Below are 22,999 nucleotides of genomic sequence, written 5' to 3'. Positions count from 1 at the left end.
TATTTCATGGTTCTTTAGATAATTAATCTTGCCAGTTGTGTTTCCACTTTTGAACCTGCTTCACTGGAAACAGTTGTTACACTATTTTCAAGGACTTCTGTGAAATATCATCAACCACGATTTCCTCTTTTTGCCCTGTATATGCTTTACAAATAATGTATTATGTACAACGCTTTCCTGCTCACACGGAGTGCATAATACTGCTCAAAACTTAGAAACATGGAACCGATTCAAACTTTATTCCACTTTACTCACTCTTCTCAACCAAATTCAAACTTTATTCCACTTTACTCACTCTTCTCAACCAATTTGGAGAGAGAGAGAGAGAGAGAGAGAGAGAGAGAGAGAGAGAGAGAGCACACATGCATGTACGCACCTTGTTAAAGGCTTAACTACAGTAAAATCTAGCACTTCAAGTATATTCTATAGAATGCAACCCTAACTTATGGTTTGTATAGCAGGCTAATCTTGTTTTCTGCCAGAAACATTCTCTGCAAAAGATGTGACCATATTTTCTTTATGAAAAATTTCATCCTTTCACAGAAGTTTTGCATTCTCATTACTTCCATTTGCAACACCCCACTGCCCCCATGATTTGTACAAGGAAACTTCTGACACCAACTTCAGTTTATAATGGTACAGGTAACATTGAACACAGGTGGCATTAAATATCTGAAAAATTGGCACAGAAGGTATTCACAGCCAAAAAGTAATAGTTTATTGTACAACTTCTCTACAACACATTGCACTTTTAGCTCTGAGATAGGACAGAAGGAATCTAGGTTCTGCCTGCCAAGCATGTTGTATTCTGACATTTTTCAAACTAATTTGCAAGATAGCTAGGAATGAAGGTTAAGAATCCAATGAAGATATATTAACTATTAACAGTTTTACATGATACACAATAAATGAAATTCTTTATTGAAGACAATTTACAAATATGTATTCTTATAGCTTTAAAGATTTAACACATACTCATTGTTTATACTAACAATACGAAAAATCTCAGACTGGGAAAGGAATGAAATAACTGTCAGACAATACCTCACATGAAGGAACAGATCAATTTTGTCTTTTACATTCAGTGCAGCAGAAGTAGGCAGTGATGCTGTGAAGGAAGTCCAGTGAAGCGAGAAACTGCCCATTACACTGATATCATTGGCTCCATATTACATTTCAGAAGTGTAGGACATCACAAAACACTCTGTACAAGCTACTGAAGGAATGTCAGAGGCTGGAACAACCACCCCTTCACCACAGCACTTTTTTCTGCAGCACTGGGTTTAGAAAAGTACTTAAAAATATACACAAATGACCAACATTCATGAAAGGATTTCTGTAACACTTTGTTGTTACCTTTATAGGAAAGACAAATAGGTGAGTTTCTGTAAGTAGCATTAAGTACTTAAGAACTACACAGCATGAATCCAGTTGAAATGCACACACAATTTTGAATATATGATCAATAAAACTGCAAACTGCACATTGGGGATAAAACATTACATGAAAGAAAACTACACACAAAAATTTTCATTCATTAATTCTTTTATACAACCACTTAGATACATTGAACTGATTCAAGCTTCTTTCCACTTTAGTTACTCTTGTCAAGAAGTGTTGTCAAGAAGTGTTAAATGGAAAGCAGAAATGCAGGTTCATTAATTCTTGGTTTCAGCGTTCTTCTCCACCACTGTCAACTTTGAACTGTCACTTCATTTTGATGTCATCATTGTGACGAATTCTGAAAATTAAGTATTAAGGTGAGCAACTGCCAACCCACAATTGTCAAACAATACAAAAAGAAGCTTCACACACTACTACATGAAGAGCACATTTCAGCAATACACACACACATCACATCTATAAAATTTAAAGGCTAGCAGAAACTTGAGCACACAGCAATATGCTAAAATTTTGAGTGCAGTCTCATGCCTTAGTAATGAATCACTGCAAACCAATATATCTGTATACATAAATATGTAGACAAAATAATGATAATTCAAGTGAAAGAACTAAATGACTATGTACACTGAATTTTTCCATGGTTGCAAAGAGCTGCCTGAATATGTATGTATGGATGAACTCTCCCACATATACTTTGGAACAGAAATGAGCACTTGGGTTTAACAAAGTTCTAGCACAGAAATTATGTTACTCAGATCCTACAAGCCTGGTACAACCCCATATTGTTTTTACTTTGTTATCTAATGACCATCCCTTTTGCACTATTTTTTCAAGACTATCATATCCAGCACATTAAAATTTTTCAGGTTTATGTCACTAACTTGAAAATTCCAACTTTCCAGACCCATTTGCAGAGAGCACCACTTGGCTTCAATATCTGATCAATGTACCTTGTGGCTTGCTACAGGTTGCTGTAAACTTCTGTTGCAGTGTATGTTTCTACAGAGGGGTGGCACAATTTATAATGAGCACAGTTTGGCCAGTGTCTATTGCACTACCACTATGGAGCAACCCCCCCCCCCCCCCCCCCCTACACCCTCAATAGTCCCCTGTAGAAGACTTGGGGCACTCCTTTTCAACTTTAGGAAACAAACAATCAAGCTTTAAATTGTCCTCTTTCCTCCAGTTAAAATAACAGACTATATATTACCTCTCTGTACTATCTTAGCATTTACTCAAGACTCACAGGCTCTATTTGGTCAAGTTCTGGCAAGTTACATTGTATATTATTTATCCCATTTCCTCTTTGACAACTGCCTTGATGTACCTCTACTTGTTCCTTCATTATTCTTCATGTCACCTGACCATGTAAACTTGCTCATAACTATATTTCTAATTTTTCTAGTCCTCCCTAAGTCCAGTGATGTCAAATGTCATGGGGAAAAATTTAGGAACAGCCACTGGGAGCTGTCACTTGAAGGCAAAGAATCTGGTGCTGTTATGTTGTTCATATATTTGTAATGTGGAGACCTGGCAAACAGGAAAGAAGTTTTCTTCATGGACACATGAATCAAGTTACACCAAAAATTCAGGCAACTTGTGAAGAAGTCAATTACATTTTTTAAAGTGCTTATCCTAATGAAAGGAGATTATAGCTTAGGAGGAAGCTCTGTAAACACTCGCAGATTATTTACACTGGAATTCAAATTCCCATTGTTGAGAATATGGGTGGGGATGCAGTGCCAACCAACACCAATCTCAACATATGCTTGGGTAAGAAAACAATCACTAAAACTTTTATATAGGACAGAACCATTAGGAAAACAGTAATTTTTTTATGGGGCAGATTATGTAGGACAATGAAGGTAACAGATGACATAGAGAGGAACACCAATCCATTATTGGAAAGAGAGAATGATTTCATCAATCCATTTAATACACAGTGAAAAAGCTACAGCATTAATACCAAGAGCCATACCCGATTAACACTGATCAGATACTGCAACCCAGTGTGAAGAAAGAAGTGATATGAGATTACTACAGATGACTTATGATTTTAAAGATGAAGACAAAGCAAAATGGCATCTAGTGTTTGGAGCTGAAGCTGAAATGAAACATCTTTCCACTGTACGAAAATATCAGTAATGACTGACAAAAAGTAACAGCCAAACTGAACCACAATTTAAAAAAGCAATGTCACATCTGCAGGGCTGTAGCTGCAACAAAAATTGAGTTCAATTAGAAGTGAGTTCTGTTCTCAGCAGATGAAATTTTAAGATTTTCAAGAAAATCTCAAACCACAGCATAATATTTATTAACTGTTTTGAACCTTAACAACTATGAAAGTTTTTGATTTATAGTAGTACCAGCTTTCAGTATAAAACTTTATATGAAGCACAAATCCTGTAATTAAATTTTTAAGTAGGGTAAGCATGACAAATATAGCAGCAAAATAATTTCCAAGCAGAATGTTAACTATTCATACTAACAGACTATCCCAATTTGCATAAACATACACTGATTGGCACCAGACAGACTACAAGTGACAGAAGGAACAATGTTATTCCACAAGGGCTACCTGTAACTCCCTGGCAAATATTAAGGAAATAAATCTCATGAATAATGCAACCTGCAAAAATACAATCAACTTCAAATGCAAAAAGAGGAAAAATTAACAACCTAACTGAATTGTCCCCAACCTAACAGAATTATTGAGGGTAAGTGACACTTCTACATAACTGCCAGAAATCAAAGGCAGTACATTTTGGCCACATTTATAATAAAGAAAAAAGTCTGAATTAAGCAATGGATATATTTCTTTTCCACACAAATCAAAAATGTTGACATAAAATACATTTACAACCCATGCGCAATTACTAGCAATTACCAACATGAACCAATATTAGAATAAGAGAAGTGTCACAGTAATTATAACAACACAACCAAACATTACTTCCCAACATTTGCCGATCTATATACTATCATATCAACTTTCGCATTGCATAAATTGAACAACAAACAAAACTGGAAAGAAACATGAATGGTAGGTGCTGCCAAAACTAACTTTTATACTTATGTTAACCCTCAAGTGGGTGTGCCCATGTATAAAGCACGCCAATAACAAATGACAGTGTTTTTGTTCTGTTCCACTGTTGTACCTATTGCTTCTTTATTGCTTCTGGTAACAGTAATAAGTTGTCATGTATCCAAATGAACAGCAGTAATATAACCAGGAATGTAGGCAAGAAAAAGTTTACAATCCATGCAAGAACACACCCAGATTCCGAGCTTGCAGCAGAATCCTATAATTGGGTCGTTATCTACAAGATAATTAGTAATCAAATGAGCAATTGGTAGGCATCTGATCCAACTTTACTGTTTAATGCTCTGAGGGGCTCATTACTGAGGGTAACACTTGCATCTGTCCGTAATGAAAGTCTTATTATTGTTTCAGTAAACAGTAATGTATCTCAGTTTATGATAACATTGTCTAATTAAACTAAGATTAAACTGTGATTTTGCTCATACATGTTTACCTTGTGAACAAAGGGCAACTATTCTTTACGCTGCACAAAGTGTGCCACATGCCCATGTGTTAAACTGCTCGAGGGTTAAAATGTCTTGCACCAACCAAATATTACCTCCATCCCTCAATCATTTTCCTGTGAACTAATTTTTCCAAGGAAGTAGAAAAAATGATTTGCTCAAATTACTGAAGAACACTGTAGTTGGGTACTTGTATGATTTATGGAAATAAGAAAATATTGCAGTTATGTGGGCAATATACGTTGGAAAAGACTAGATTTAAACATTATTCCAGAACAATTAAAATTCCCAAAAAGGTCTATCCATGGATAATACGCATGACTAAGTGTGAAAAAGAAATGGGTCTACAGACCCTACAATCTTCACACAAATGCATTAAGATAGCACAAGATTACGGCATGTGAGTAAGCTACTAAAATAATATATTTTTCAAAATGGATAACTTAGCATATACTTTTCAAGCTCTCAACCTATTTTCAGGAAGTAACATGTCACTTCACTCACTACCTACAAATCCATTTACAAGCCAGTAAAAGGCTGGTATAGAAGGCTTGCAGTAGTCTGCTAACTGATGGTAAATTTTGATTGACAAGAGTAACTACGTAAAAATTTCAGAATCCAAATGTACACATCCATGGGTGTTTGTAGCTGGCACCTTTTCTGAAAATGCTCACATTATAGTACCTACACCTTACAGAACCAATAATGATTCCTCATTCTTAAACTTCTTCAGATCTATAAATCAACCAAACCTTTCAAACCTTCAACAAAAATAAAATTTTTACTAAGTCACTCAAGTGCAAGGCCAGTGGTCAGAAACTAATATCTTAAATGGATAGAGTTTTCCACTATGTATTCACAACAATTTATTTGTTAGTATTCTTACTACATCGAGAGCACCCACTTCCTTAGCAATGAATATGCCTTTCACAACACGGCTCGCTTGGAGGAAAGCCCGAGAGCCACTAGTGGGAACATAGGTCAGTGTTTGCTACAGCTAGAGGAAGAGCACTAGCTTTGAAACTAGTGAAATGAGCTATTCCACATGTCAACAGAATTCATTTTCAGCTTTGTAATAAAACTAGGTTGACAGGTCTGCTAAGAGTGCTCACCCTAAATATATCCAGCAGGAGTGAATGTGTGTCAGACTGTAGTTTTCACTACCAACTTTAGTATGTTATCTCTAACACACAGAACTGCAGAAGACTACCCAGAATATAAAATCAATCATTCCAAAAACAGTGGCATGAATAGTTCACATGGAAAACTGTGTGTCTTACCATGAGAACTGATCACTTACTCAAGATCTAAGAGGGGGAACTTAAACACAAACAAACATCAATATATTATGACCAGAAACATTTCAGTGCTGTGACTTCTTATTCGATCTGAACAACAAACTTCTCTACTGACCTGGCAGTGTTACGTAGCTATTCAAAACGGAAGTGTAGGATTTCAATGAAATGGCCAAAGTCAAATGGTACTTAATGTGCACAGCTGACGAAAGCCATTTTTTCACTTTCAACATTGCTTCTGCATTCAAGCAGTCCCAAAGCATCATTTCATAATGTAATCAGATTTGCATTTGACTGGATTGTTTGAATGCATAAGCAATTCTTAATGTGACAAAGGCTTTATTCAAATGTGCATATTCTGTTTCAATTTGCTTTGACCACTTCACTGAAATCCCACATCTGGACTTCATATCTGTAACACAGAACATATCAGTAGAAAGTTTTTTTGCTAATATTGTGGTATTTCAAGTAGAGGGAAATACAGCAGTAAGTCATGACACTTGATTGTGTGTTTTGCCCTATTATATTGACATTTTGTTTCTTCACGATACGAAAGTTCCTCTCTCCATTTCATCTGGACTTGTCAAAGTCAGGTTATACAGCATTTCTTGTCTTCTGGAGTGTCTAATAGTAGACCTCTACTTCCACCCTCCCACACAGATAATACTCTGGAGTTTTCTAGTGAGTACACAGGCCATTACATGTCCTCAGATGATTAATACAATAATCTCCAAATGGCATGTTCAGATATGTAGTTATTTGTGAAGACTGGGTGCTGTCAGTAATGATGGCATCACATGGATTTCTGTATGCCCAGTAGAATGATTTCCAGTAACTGTGGCAGCATATCTATAGATACTTTTGACTATTTAGAGTCATCAGTAAAGCTATTTTTGAAACACACCACACACACCATCCACTTCTAAGTCAACAGTGTGTAATTGCTACAACTGATTTGCCCATGCTTTGTCAACTATGCTTCACTGGTGAACAGCATGTAGAACAGAAACCGCCACAGCTTTTGTGGACACCATTCAGAGAACTGTAAAATTTTTAAAGTCAGTGCCATGAAGGTGCTGTTAGAGCAAAATGTAGAAAACATGAGTATGAAGGAAAGTCTTATTTGCACAACCCTGCTCCAGCTGCTCATACTCTTGTATTCAGGCTACCTCTTAGTGATGTGGATTTGGTTATAGCTGCTGACATGTTAGTTGCATCTCTGATCTCAATTAGGGTTCTTTTTCACGTGCATATTTTATTCTTCATACTAAAAGAAATGACCACTTTTACATTCCCAGAATTAACATATTCCCAGAATTAACATTTTCCAACAATCTACAACATTTTTATCACTCCCATTAAATTGTGTAAGTTCACAATGTTAATTCACACCAGGTTTTGTATTAACATACACTTTTTGCATGATTTATGGTTTATGAAACAATGTCTGAAGAACAAACTGATGCAATGGACATAAAATTAAGCTTGCATGGCACTGGCCTCAAAAGTAGTGTTTAATGCTCTACTCAACACATCCAAGTCAGTAAGAACCTGAAAAATTTGTGCTGTGTTCCTGACACTGCTGAGCTCTATTTGACATGACAGTTGATGGAAGAAACCAGGTTCATTCAAATGAAGGTATCATGGCCTTTTAACAGTTTTCAAATGGTCCCTTCTGTGCATGCACCACTTCATGATGGTTGTGATCATCATGACAACTTTGCATTACACACGTTTCGAGTGTTTAGTTGTTTGGCCATTAGCAGTGCCATGTGACACCTTTATCTTCCCTTTGCATTGCTCCAATGTTTTTGTTTAAATAACTAAACACTGCACAAATTACATACTTTTTAAGCATAACATGACACATTGAGAATTTATTTTCATTGTCTAGTGTGAATATTTACTTAAGTATTTTTGTGATGTTTCACTAACAGTATGAGTGATGGGTTGCATATGTATGGTTTTCTGCATCATGAAGGCAGCACAGCACCTTATAACCACAAAAAGTTACAACTGTGCAAGAGGTAAAATATCACAATACCTGAGTAAATATTTGCACCTGACAATCAGAAATTCTCTAAATGCCATGCAAAGCAAAAAAGTAACTGTGCACTGTTTCATTATTTAAATAATGAAAGAGTTGCAGGTTTTTCATAAATATTCATTATAACAAATGAAATTAAGTCAAAATTTCTAATTCCCAGACAGTTACCAGCTCTACTTATATCACTAGCTAAACTTAGTATAAAAATTGGATAACCTTAATTAGGTAATGAAAGACCCTGGTGAGTATAGAGCGTATTATAAACTACACATAGGCAAGGGAGATCCTATACGTAACCTTTACTGCTTAAAAAGTTATTTCCCACATTTATATTTTGTCACATTTTTAGATATTTTTCTCGATTTTCTTGAAAATTGAGAAAGTGGGATTTCACTTATAATGATTTCAAAGACAACCACACAACTGCCATAATTTTAAAGCACTGCACACACAAAACATTAAACTCTTTGCAACAAACCAGAACAGACAACTATTTTCAAATAATTGTTTAAATTATAACTGCTTTACTATTAGGGCAATATATGGTTCATTGCTTAAAACTATTACCATTCATATTTCTCAAAAGATATGCGATTCTTTAGTTGTTTTCACTGAATATAAGAACAGTCTGGAACTCCTAAGTCAAAGTAACTTAAGAAATTATGGGAACTATGTAAAACAGCACTGTGTATACTTATCATGCTCAAAATGTATCCAGACCCATTACAAACGTGCTGTATCTGCATCTACTGCAGAGGAGATCTTTTAACAGATCACAAATTCATGCTCAACTGCCGTATCTGTTTTAAAATTTCCTGCAGTGGTCACTGCACACTACATGTTGTTTGAGGAAAGAAGTCCAGGGGACCTAAGTCTGGACTTTAAAATCTAGGTTGGTTGATTTGGGGAAAGAAGTCGTGAGGTCATTGATTTCATCTGAGTAGGGAATGATGGGGAAAGAAGTCTGCCATGTCCTTTCAAAGGAACACTCGCAGTATCTGACTGAAGCAATTTATGGAAATCATGGAAAACCTAAATCAGGTTGGCCAGATGTGAATTTGAAACCATCATCCTCCCAAATGTAAGACCAGTGAGCTAAACACTGTGCCGCCCACTCTGACTTTAGGATCTAGAGAAGAGTTTCCACAGTGCCTCCCTCACATTGGGGTATCTGGTACCTGATATTTTCTCAAACATGGTGGACCATAACCTTCACACACACACACACACACACACACACACACACACACACACACACGTGTAAAATTTACCATTCTCTATTCCTTTAGCAGACACACATTCCATTTCAATCAACTCTTGAATGAAAGAAAACTAACATTATTTCATTCTTGATTTGCCCTTGTGGATTTTTGTTTTGTTTCAGAAGAGTTGCTAGTGTCAGTCAGAATCTGCTTTTTGAAATCTTCCAATAACATGTTTTTGTTTCACCAGCTGTCTTGCTGTCCAAATAGATTTGGATCAGTCTTTAAACATGCCAACAGTTCACGACTAATTGTTGCACAATGACATTCCTCCTCCTCCCTGGATGTAACATTAGGTACCAACCCTGTTCACCCATTTCACTTTTCCAGTCGTCAATCCTAACAGACAGAACTGATTTACCACATTTATCTCCTGTGCTACAAGCAAACAGTTAAACTGATCACTAATCTAAAGCCCTTCCACTTTGGTCACATTTTTATGAATATGAATCAACATGGGATTTATCCAGAGCAACAGAGATTTCTTCACATTAATCTCAGAGTGGTTTATGCCACCCAAAACATTCTGGGCATAATTTTGTCCTTTGGAGCCTCAGAGGTCATACCAAGTCCCCAAACCAAATCTTGTACAGATTTCCCATTTTCACTTCAAGCGCTATTAAAGCTAACTTGACATTCCCACCACATCCCTCCACAGTGATCAGGGGAAAAAACTAATCAATTGCAAGGAGTGAACAGTTTACTACCAGAACACGAAAGTCCTTCATAAAAATGCAACTGCTGCCTAGGAAACACGTAATAGTGATCAGATACATTGTCATGATTTTCTTCAGTTGACTGGCATGTCACCACTCCATTCGGCACTGCAGACATACTGTAAATTTGGCTCTGAATGTACTATAGTAGCCAACCTTAGAAGGCCTGTCTACTAACAGTCATTTTGCTTTCCTCATTTATCATCTTCCTTACAGTATATTTCATTGTTTTACTAACTCCTACATTAATAAAAACTAAATTCATTTTGATTATGAATAGGCACGTTTTTTGGTACGAGTTTGATATTAGTTCCCAGTACAAAAATGAATGCATCTATGATGAAATTAAAAAACTCAATTGTCAAAAAGATTTATCTGCCTTAATTTTACTTGCAGAGACTTCATCTACTTGCACTAAATACAAGAGCATCAACTTCGTTTTTCTCTCTCAAGCATTGCAACGTAACATACATACTACAAAGAATACCAATTAACCAAATATCTTCACATACAAACAGGAACAAATTCTAAACAATGGGGAACTAATTACCAATTACAATTCTGAACTGCAAAATACTAGAAGAAGTAACACAAAGTGAATCAACATCTACATATTCATAACACTGCAGTGTAAGAATTTCTTTCTTAGCAGCAAAATATGATAATTCCATTTATCTGTTATTCATGCAGATCTACAGCAGTTTCTGCCTTACTAAAATGGCAAACAATCTTAAAAGTATCACTAAATTTAATATAAAAAGCATACTGTGAATGTCAAACACATAAGTGAAGACTAATTTTCAAGCTATGTGAACTGTTGCATGCTATTTAGCACTGATTAAAATTTGGAATGCCAAGAAAATTAAAATCTACAAAGGAGGACACTGTGAGAGAAATGGATAAAAAATAAAAATAATGATGTTTAAGGTTTTAATTTTTCTCAGCAGTAGCCAACATGGCTATAAAGTCAACATTTCGGATAGGAAGCTAAAATCAGAAATTGGTATTGTGAAAAAGGTATTACCAGAACTGAAAAAAGTTTTACCCCAAGCCTACACAAAATCAATGCTAAATATGCTTACAATTAACTGAGTATTCTAATTAGATGAAATGGATGCTGAACATTCTAATGGAGACACTTCTTATTAATCCCAATACTGTCAGTTACCTCATGAATGTCAGTTTATTATATAACCGCACATTACAAAATATGACAACCCCTTGCAGAAAATCTTTTAGATGTCTGCTTAGCACAACTAACATACCAAAGCACACAATTAGAGATCCTCCCTCACTTGCAGATACAATAATTATTATGACTGTGTGAGAAGACAACCATGCCATTAGTAATGATTCAGGAACACTTGCACTCAAACTGCAACTATAACACTTAATTCCACTGCCAACAGCTTATACAGCTATGTTATAGGACAAAAAAGTCTGCTAGTTACATAATTTAGTAACATGAAAAATTACAAAAGAAGCTAATTCAGTCCTCTAGTCATTAACACAATTTGCAGGGACTGTTAAAAGCTGCTGTTTTACATTTACTGTCCATTAACTAGCTAAACACTCAATTTCACAAAATGAAAATTATGTAGACTGGCTTGCAAAGAAAAAAAATCATGTACCAACAGTGACAAAGAAACTAAAGTCAGTAAAATGGACTAAACCTACAATAACTGTGTCCAGGGTTAAAATGTTCTGTACGATGCACAGCAATGCTTTGTTTGGTTGCATGAATAATGGGTTAGAAAAGTAAAAACTATACATAAACATTAAAAAAAATAATGAAACAAAAAGTCACTGAGAACCTTATACTGGGGGTGCTTGAAGACAAATAACATTCCGAAAAAGCATTTTAAAGCACTGACCACCGGAACTTTAGACAGCTTTGGCCTGAGCCCAGTCTAACTGCTACACCGAGTGAAAATTATTTGAGCAAGGGCATGGAAATCTGCAAGAGGAGAAATTTGCAATCAAGAGTGACCACTTCATAATACAAGCATTATTGTGCATACAAAGTCACGGCTATAGGTCTGACATATTTACAGTTACACAATTTAATTTGAAACTAAGTATTATTATGTGTGTGGTAAGATACAATCATCAAATTCTTCAATGTTCAGGAGTACAACTTTTTTGAAAAGCTTGTCTACTGATGATTGCACCTGACCACCACAAATTTACCATCAGTGCAGCTGTTACCTCTAGGAAATGAAACTACTTCACTGCAGGGAACATTAATAGTTTCATTTTTACTATAATGTCTACATCCTGAAACAAAGATTAAAGTGGTATATTTCTTTCAAACTATAGAAATACACTGAAGGTCCCTGTATTAAAATGATCTTCCACTCTCTAAATGAACAAAAGTTTCACGCACAATATTAAAAATCTTGAAGGGAATCCCTGGGATTTGCTTCCATTAATTGTTAGAGGCAATCCGCATTGGTAATTTCAGGAAAGATATAACAGATAAGTACTAGCATTACAGTTCTTTTTAGGAGAAATGTACACTTGACACAAATGAATTTCCACAATACCTTTCAGCTGAACTAATGTTCCATGAACTATGACTATAATCTATTAACACCAACAGGACAATTCCTTTCTGACAACCCCTGCAAATTCTGTCCCTATCCCCACCCATTGGTCAACATACCAATAGACCTGCTGAAATCTCACTTTTGTCCCATTTTCAATAAAAAAGTATTTATTATAACCAAAATTGCAATGATAATATTTCAGAATGCAGTTTCAAATGCTATACAATTTTACACATGGCTGAATTCTTTCATAATATTGATGTGTAACTTTCAGCATTAAAAAATCAAATTGCACACCTTAGTGTGTGAGCAGATATTATGTGTATTGTGGTCACCACTACCACCACATCATACCTAAGAATTATGTCTTGTAATAAAGACTTCAGTGCAGCTTCAACACAAAATATCAGACTTTTTCACACTCCGTGAGAGTATGACTGAAGCCATGAGAGCTGAGTAATCAAAATATTTTAGAACTATGCTGTCACTGAACTGGTAGAAAGCTGACAGCAAAGCCACATACTGAAATTAAACTTGATACATAACTTGGCTGCAATGAAAGCTTAGAATAGTCAACTAATTTGGGGCACAGGGTCACAGTCATGTGGAACAATATGGTCAAGGGAAGACATATCCAGAAAAAGATTTGTGCTGTTTATCATGCAAGACAACTAAAGCATTTTCTATTTTAAAGAATTTATCAGCCACACAATATGAGGGAATATCTGGCAGACAAAAAATTAAAGACTTCTTCTTTAATACTTTTGTGGTATTAGGATTCAAGTGAACTGTTCTTGTACCAGCAACTTCAATCTGAACATTTAAGTGCCTACATGCAAATGAAATCAATCATCATCCTCCTCTGACAGAAGAAAACATGGGTAAGTTGATCTACAACACAAAAGAGCCATATGCGAGAGAAGAAACAACTGAAAACAGATAATCCCAGGTACCATTTCATATGGGGGAAAAGCTACGTTCAAGATCACACACACACAAGTAAAAAAACAATGCTGCTGCTGTTTCCTACCTTCATAATTAACTTGTCCATCACCATCAATATCAGCTTCCCTTATCATTTCGTCAACTTCTTCATCAGTCAGCTTTTCACCCAAATTTGTCATAACGTGCCTTAGCTCTGCAGCACTAATAAAACCATTACCATCCTTGTCAAATACGCGGAAGGCTTCTCTTATCTCCTCTTCACTGTCTGTGTCTTTCATTTTTCTTGCCATCATTGTGAGGAATTCAGGGAAGTCAATAGTACCATTTCCTAAAAATGACAATAATATTAATAATAATAATAATAATAATAATAAATGGAATACATTATGTTCTGAGTGAAAACTAACTTCTGAAATAAATGTTCACTTAATGTTCCATAATATAGGCAATTTTTTCCACACAAGTTAGGATTTTAATTACCTTTGCATCCTGAATTCCACGTACAATATGCTATGCAGATTATACAACATACCAGAATTATTTTCCTCCTCTCTATTTCATTTAGAGATGCACACAATAAAACTATGATTGATATCATTCTGCATAATGTAAATATCTCAAATTTTGATGATGTGGCTATAATGTGAAATGTACATTCGAGAAATCTGGTCCTGCATAATTTTAAAATATGTCTCTCCACAACATGCAGCACCTTTCTTTCATCATTTCCCACTGGGGCTTGTTGAACATTTCTGCTGTATTAACTATGACTAAGCATACTCATAATGCAACAGGCCTAGCATCTGCAAATATTCTCTTCCTGTTTATTAATCCTACTACTATGTCACACTAACAAAAAATATTAAAATTGTTGGACACTTTTCCACCTCACTGTTTTAATATCACAAAGAATCAAGTTAAAAAGATCAAGATAAATTGGGTTTTACTGATGTGATCTTTAAGCAAGGGGGAATGCTTCAGAAAATTAAACCAATGAACATACATGTTCCAGAATTTACCAAAATGTCAGAACTTTGAATCTCTCTTACAAGCAATTTGTCCGAAAACTGCTCTCAGTGGGAGATGTGGGAAATAAAGGTGAAAGTGAGTGGTAACCATTTAGAGATAAGGACAGAAATATTGCCCTACAATACAAAATATTCTCCACCTTTAGTGGGCAACAGCAGCAATCCCTCACCAATATAAATGCCAACTACCTGTGATATCAGCAATATTACCCAGCCATACAATAAAACTGCCATCTGTTGCAGTCACACTGCAGCAACACTACACTGTTATAGTGCCATAATATATGGCTCATAAATGCACTTTTAGAGAGCTACAAATGTCACATGCCAGGACATTTATAAATATTGTCAACACTAATGTACCTACCATCCATCCTTTTAGTATGCTGGATGCTACTTCTGCTTTTGACATCTTTAGTAAGAATGACACACTGACTGTCTTTCACTAATAAGTAAACTCAACTGTATACTCTAATACTCTGTAGGCACATGTGTTGACTGGGTAAATAATGCATCACTGACCCTGTAATTTTATGATAAGTGTTGAATCAAACACTTTCCTTCCTGCTTTTAAGGTTTCATCAGAAGCAGATTCTTCACATTCTGTAAGTTCTCAATTTCTTGGTAAAATTAAAATCTTTTAATCCAATTTAGCAATAGATTTATGTCCCAATCCACTGATAAGCACTTACAGAAATAAAACCTAGCTCCATGGCTGAGGTCACTATTCATGTTTTTGCAGTGGTGCTCTACTCTGAGGTAAGCCTGTTCAAATTCTGATGGTGGCTGGTAAGGGGAGGAAAGATGCTGGCAAATAGTTCCCTATCACCATTCTGCAGCAATGTCCCAGAATAAATTCCAAACCTCTCTCCACCATCACTAAGTGACTGCATCTGAAACTGTTGATGGTGATTCATCTGTCAGATGGAGATAAGCTCAGTGGCCCTCTTCAGGAGGAGGAGGAGGAGGAGGAGGAGGAGGAGGAGGCAGCAGCTGTGTGTCAGCACCAGATTTCACTCTCCTTTCTATCATCATCTCCAACACAATGCAAAAACACTACACAAATAAGCAGTAAAAACAGAAAACCTACCGAATTTGATGTATGTAACAGAAAAACAATTTAAATACAGAATGACCACCTCTAACTGGTTAGCACTGTGTGGAAGGACTTGGATTCAATTCCAGCACCACTTCAGAGTTTCTGATGTGGGATTGCCTGGAATGGGGTACATTCAGCCTTGTGATGCCAAATTAGGATCTGCTTGAATAAAGAAGCAGCAGTATGACCAAGATTCATCTACTGACAATTTCAGCCAGGAAGTTCAGTGATACAATGATCACATTTCAGAATCTTAGATTGCTCCTGTGTTTTAGGCAGCAGTCTGCCAGCAGGGACAGGTTAAGGCCTAATCTCTGAATGGTGGTTACATTTACATTACAAATACAGAATCTACCAAATTTAGCTAATGTATGTAATTACAGGAGGAAAATTAATTTCAAGCACACCTCTTTGCTACACTCATAAACAGACAGACTGGGGACCTACCACAATGAGGTGTGTCAGTTTTGCATTTACCCCATTCAAAAATGTTTGCCATGAGTAATATCAACAACATTACAACCATTAGTTGTCACTCAGGAACATTCCAAGTACACCCTTTCCCACTGGTTAGTTAATGCCCCAAGTAGTTTGGCCTATGCCACTGCTACAGAAATACATTTGGATTACAAATGTCTAGTATCTAATGATGTTGAGTGCAGTACCTGTACAGCTAGTTCACTGTAATCCTGAATGGAAAATTAATTTTCCAGCTCTGATCTAAAAATCAGTACTTACTGGGTTTCCACCAATGTTTGAAAACTAAATATGTCACATGCATGAAATCAGTACTACAGCTTTCTTTTGCTTTTATTAAAAATGTACCACTAACAGATTCAGTCTATCAACTCCCACATAAAATGCAAAATAAGAAACAGTGTTCTGGTTTGAAAATCCATAAAACTGCTGACCTACATTTATTCATAATATAAATGTATGTCAGTTTAGTAATCAGTTGAAGTTATCAGATGGAGTGAAGTTCACCATGAAGTTACAAAAATTGTCGTAACTACATACTGGTGATAAATTTTTAATTTGTGGCAATGGCTCAATGTACAATATTCTGAATCTCTATCTGAATACTCATTGTTTTCAGAAGGATTTTTTTCTTTAACTTAATGAGCTAAAACTTATTCATGTGACTGTCATAAAACATAAAATAACTTATGTATGTATGTTGTACAATGACCCTTCACTAGAGCAATAACAAAACCTAATCTATTGTACTTTTCTATTTATAGACACTGCAAATTCTTGGTGGCATTAGGGTGAGGCTGACTGTCAGCTTCAGCAGTTATATGAAAAAATTTGTGAATGTGGCAAGAATGTGACCCAATGAATGCAGCAACAATGACTGCAGCAACAATGACTCACTGGATCCAACAATAGTTTTCTGCAAACAAGTCTAATGGTGGAAAGAGGAAGTGTGTGTATGTTAACTTGCAAATTTGTCTTGTAGGCCACTGTTCTGTTTGTTGCACCATACAGTTAATAAGAGTTGTCAGTTGAAAAATGCTGTGTGTGTACACAATGAAAAGAAGTGAATAGAGGAAATATAGCCTGTATGTTTTAGAACTGTGCCTCACAGAAATTTTAAATTGAAAAACAAACATTAAGAAAGCTAGGCAAATGTTTCAAATTCCCAAAGAAACCCTAATAAATAGGATTCAGGGTCATATTAGTAAAACAAAAGGTGGTCAGCCAGTTTTTAGTGCTAAAGAAATCTGGTCACATTTTTTGTCAACCTTTCTTTGTAATGTTATGAGACTGGTATTAAAATTTAATTATAGTACCAGATTTATTTTTCAGTTATTGGACATTTCAGAACAAAGTCCCCCTGAGCCACAAACAATCCACAATTTTGACAGAATTCATCAATTTCACCCCCACCTGGGGATAAAGTTGACTGACAGCATTTTTAAATTTTATTACCTGTTAGAGCAACAGGTGATAGATCAAAAATTTTGCTACCACAGCTCAGTACCCAAGGCCTGAAAGAAAAACCAATACATTACTGTTACTGCATTTTGAAGTATTTAAAGTCCAAAATCAGTCAACTTCATCCCATTTGATGGTACTTTTGCTTTTCAGTGTTTTACGACAGTCAAAAGAAAAGGAAAAATATGCGAAGTTTACCATCTGCATCAACTTCATTTATCATGTCTTGTAATTCTGCTTCTGTTGGATTTTGACCAAGTGAGCGCATCACAGTTCCGAGTTCTTTTGTGGTGATTGTCCCATCACCATCTTTATCAAAGAGGGAGAAAGCCTCTTTGAACTCTGCAATCTGTTCCTCTGTTAGCTGATCTGCCTGTAATTTTAAACAAATCCATGGAATAGTACACAAGGAGCACACATACAAGTCTGGATACCAACTTTTCACTACAGTAATTAACATAACAATGAAGACTCATGTTTGGCACACAAAAACCATCCTGTCAGTTGTCAAAGGTCTGTTACAGTAAAGAGGTGAAATATTAATGTAGATATGTGTAAGTGTTGTCAATTCTTATGATAAACACATCTGACATTTCAATTTCAGATAAGTGTTGCTGCTTTTAATCACTAGCTAAATTCTGAATGATTAAAGCACTACTGTGTAGTACTTGCCTCATTGCCAGTTTAGCTATGACATCAGAACTGATCTTTTCTCACTATTCCAGACATGTAAGGTAACAGCTTAGATTCACGCTTCATGGATCATTTGCATAAGTCGTCTTGATGTGGGACAAGCAATTTTACACTGACATAACAGGTTAGTTTGTAACTATGGTTACATTTTTAACATTTATAAGCTTTTGTTTGAACTGAATACATTGTGTATTTTTAAAATTTAGGGTGATGCCATCTGCATAAAACCAGTCAATAACACTTAACATAGAACGTCTATAGACCAGGAGTGCATGTCATTTGTAGCTTTGGAGCAGTCAACATAACAGAAACACACTGTATTCACTTTTTAACAGCAGAGTGCACATTTCACTAGATTGGGACAGTATATTACCACGAGATAAGAAAATGAATACTGAGTACAATATTTCAAGATCTATAAATATGAAATGAGAAGCTGTAAAGCACTGAAATTATCCCTCAGTTTGAGATAGCAACAAAAAGTTTATCTGTCAAGGCCATGATTACAGTAAAATAGGACCTATGGGGTCACAGAGTCAAAGTAAGTTGCAGAGTAAGAATACAGCTTTAGGTACAATCACATCACTATGAAACGTGAAAGCTGACAGTATGTAAGAAGCCTCAGCTGCATTCAAATATTATAAGAAGGCTCCACAACAAACTGCATCTCATTTTTAAGAAAATGAATTTGACATCTCCCTCAAGATCAAAAACAGTATCAAGCAGTTCAGGCTGTGACAATAGCAACTTTTAAAACCACTACCAACATAACACAGCTTACAGATGAAAACAATTGAAAGACAATATAATCTTTAGGGAAGAAAACTACATTGTCTCATTAATAGGAATAACAGGGGATAGTGAATAGATATGAAGGGCAGCAAGAGTGAGTACAGGATGTTGGACATATGGAATCGTCAGAAGAAGAATTGAACTGACAACACTTTCAGATTAGAAACTATACAGTGAGAGCCTACTTACAAAATGTCAAGAACCAGCTTTAAGTAATGAATACATGTCCTGCAATCACCTATTGGTCTAATAGGAACTGCGAAGGTTAATTACAGCATGGACAGAGGTTTCAGCAGTCACTCTTCCTGTGCACCATACATGAGTAACAGGAAAGCCCTAATAACTGGTGAAATGGGACATACCCTCTGCAGTGCACTTCAGTGGTTTGAAGAATATAGATGTAGAATATTCCATAATGAGTTATTGTCAGTAAGTGTAATGGATGTATTGTATCTTGTCAACCTACTAACCTATGTTACTTTTATTCTAAATTTGTAATGAACATCAAATTGCAATAACAGTATTTTAAGATTATACTTTGTGTACCCTTTTCTGTATGGGATACAATTTACAGCTTTTTTACTGTGGAATACACTGTGGGACCAAATCAAATTTCCCAACAGATGATTCACAACAAAATAATTTATTTAACCTAAATGACTAGCAGTTCCAGTAAATATTGCTAATTTATAACACTATATTCCTTTGCTAGAGCAAAAATTTCGAAATCCTAATAGCTGTCTTTTCCACCACTGAAGAAAAAAAGGTTTAATTTCCTGTTGAGAATTAAATCATGACATGTGAAATACGGATTGACTGGTCAAGGATGGTAAAGGAAATCTACAGTACAGTGTTCAAATGACAGGAACCATGCCTGCATTTGCTTTAACAATATTGTGGCACCACAGAAGACCAAAATTTGAAATTGGAACTTTAGCCCTCCCACTGAAGATTGGAAGTCCATTCACAAACTTTGAAATCTTCTTCCCTTCCCCCCCCCCCCCCCCCCATTACACTAAATGCAATGCTTTACATGGTTTAGTGACAGCTCTGACATGGGAAAATATGAACTGGCTGTAATTTTCTCAGAAATGCTACTGATACTATGTGGTGATCAGTTCGCACGCAAGTTTTCTTTTAAAGCGGTGCAGTAATTCCTTCAATTGATGAATTCATGTTACAATGTGACAGCTAAATTTATGACAGTAACACTGTCATAGTTTAGAAAATATTTGTAATTAACTCTTTACAATTACAGTTCTTTTTTGGGTATTTTAATGACTACAATTAATGCTTGAAGTTGGCAAGTTAGTAAAAAAAAGAAAATGATACAAAAAGTTTGAAATTCTTTGAAAATTCAGCAGTAGATGAGATTTTAATTCTGACACATTTAACTAAGCTTTTTCCCTTCTTTTTGGAAAGAGGGGGGGGGGGGGGGGGAGAGGGAGGACAGGTTTGCCTACTGAAGTGAATCAGCCAAGTTTCTGAAATTTATGAATTGCAACACAATTAGATACTTTTTAAAGCTCTATTTTAATTACTTTGCTAAGAAGTGCCTGCCCCTCCCTCCATATCACAAAATACTGCCAGTCGGTCACATTGCGTATTGCAGTTGTGACACGTTAATGCAGACATGGTATCCTGTCAGGTGTTATATGAAGAACAGATTGTATATATCACCAACTGCAATATAAATATAACTTACTGCTAATAATGACATATGTAGGCTTATTTATATCAGATGCAATGTGCACTGCATAAGAAATTACTATTATGGATGTGAACCCAAGTCCCTTTAAGTAATTTACGAACAAAAGCAATACCTGATTTGATACGGAAGTAGTTTAAGCCTCTCCAGCGTCCTTTAATCCGTCAAAGTTGCTGACTGCCATCTACTATGATCTAGTGAATGCATATCCAAGTTTCTTTCAAAACAAAAATCAAGCCTGTTCAAGGTATCAAAATTAACACCTCTTTTGAAATAACAAATGATTACTATCTAAGATAGATTGTTCTATGATTTCTAAGCAGTCTAAATGACTGTGAAATAATGAAATTTTTGCAGTCTGTATGTTTAACATACGTTTGCAATTCATTATTACATGAGGCAAAAAATGAGCACTCTTGAGCAAATATTTAAGAGGAAATACAAGTCAACTCGCGTGCTGAAACTCTGCTCTACAACAATGCCAACAGAAAGAGCGGCTTCAAATACAGCGGATGCTGCTTTGACACGGGACCTTTCCACAGACAACTGATGTGGATCTTCGGAACAGTTGTGTACTAACGCGTAAACTCATCATGAGTGCGTGACAACATGTCCATGTAATGTCTGGCCCATAACCTTCGTGACCGGATGCGAGTTCACAGCACCTGATTAATTCTATGTACACAAAATGGAGTGAAAACTATGTCCTGAGTGTATATAGTTTATCTGAATGACATACTAGAAAAACGCAACGTTCAATAAACTGAATATACGTTGAACAGCCGGAAAAGAAATACTACATATGTATTAGTTAGCATAGTAAGACTAAATTTAAGCAGCAACACTAACCACAGAGCGGCAAAGTTTCGAACTTTTCAATCATTAAAAACGATAAGAACTGGAACACGTTATTTGTTTCGCGTTAGGTTATTCTAGAACTCTTTAGTAAAATTATCACATTCTATCTAAATAGAATAAGAAACCGGTAAAGCTTCGCCTAATCTTATAACTTAAACTCACCATTGCGTAGCACCCACTACCCTTCTTCCGAGCACACTACACGACGTGACGCCAAGGGCTACTCTGAATCACAGAAGCCTGGTACACAGTACGGTCATGTATTGCTCCGCCACGACAAGAAACACTTTATCATAATATGAATAATACACAGTATAGATATGTCAAATTTGCGTAGAACATTTAAAACTAACTTCTAAAACATACTCTTGGTCTTTTCTAATTCGAGACAAGTGTTTTTATTAGGGACTTTATTTTCTGCGCGCAAGAGAACTGCTCCCCTGACGTAGGGTGCGGCTGTTTACTGACATTCTTGCCTGTATTGTGGCAGCGTCTCCCTGATTGGCTGGGGCGTACCTGCAATGCGTCAAGTAGCTGCGTGTGGTACTGAAACGCGGGCATTTGTGCCAGCTCGCGCGTCCAGGAAACAGGGTGGTAGAGGCTGGTCTTGCCGTAAAATAAGATACGTAACTTGATTGTCGAAGCGAATAAAATGAGATTTATTTCCTTCTATGAATGTAACATGGTTTGTTAGGTTGGTTGTATAAGTGATTCTTGAAGAAGGACTTTCGGGTGATTATTTCGTAAAAGACTCGTATCTTATGACTTGATATGTCGTGCATATTTCCTGTTTGTCTTCAGGATTTAAAAAAAAAAAAAAAAAAAGCATCCAACAGGCAATGGCTTAGAGCTTTTAAGAAGTCGCCTACCTACCGGTGCATCATTTGATTTCTCATTACCGTTAACAGTACAATGAACTTACATGATACCTGAAGGGAGAGACTTTCTTTGTCAGTTCATACCACTTTTCTTTGTCGAATGTTTCAATTATTTATTCCCAAAACATAAAATAGCGTGGGCGAATCAGCGTTTTGTCGTCCATTCTGATGCCCTAGACAATGCGGTAGCTGCGAAAGTATAAATACCGAGTGTGTCCCAGGGAACTGAAGTAGGGCAAAT

The 22,999-nt window shown here is 36.0% G+C and overlaps 1 protein-coding gene across 1 annotated transcript; it reads right to left on the bottom strand.

Annotated features, from left to right (window-relative positions):
• Positions 1-695: 695 nt before the first annotated feature.
• LOC124721926 (calmodulin) lies at positions 696-22,198 on the bottom strand. Its single transcript, XM_047247082.1, has 4 exons — positions 22,043-22,198; positions 18,028-18,202; positions 13,850-14,092; positions 696-1,741 (listed from the first exon to the last, which is right to left on the bottom strand). The coding sequence occupies exons 1-4, from the start codon at positions 22,043-22,045 to the stop codon at positions 1,713-1,715; spliced, it is 450 nt and encodes a 149-aa protein (XP_047103038.1). The 5' UTR covers positions 22,046-22,198; the 3' UTR covers positions 696-1,712.
• Positions 22,199-22,999: the final 801 nt, after the last annotated feature.

This window comes from Schistocerca piceifrons, chromosome X (assembly GCF_021461385.2).
Source record: "Schistocerca piceifrons isolate TAMUIC-IGC-003096 chromosome X, iqSchPice1.1, whole genome shotgun sequence".
NCBI lineage: Eukaryota > Metazoa > Arthropoda > Insecta > Orthoptera > Acrididae > Schistocerca > Schistocerca piceifrons.
Note: the sequence above shows the minus strand (reverse complement) of the source record. Positions and strands in the feature narration are given on the sequence as shown.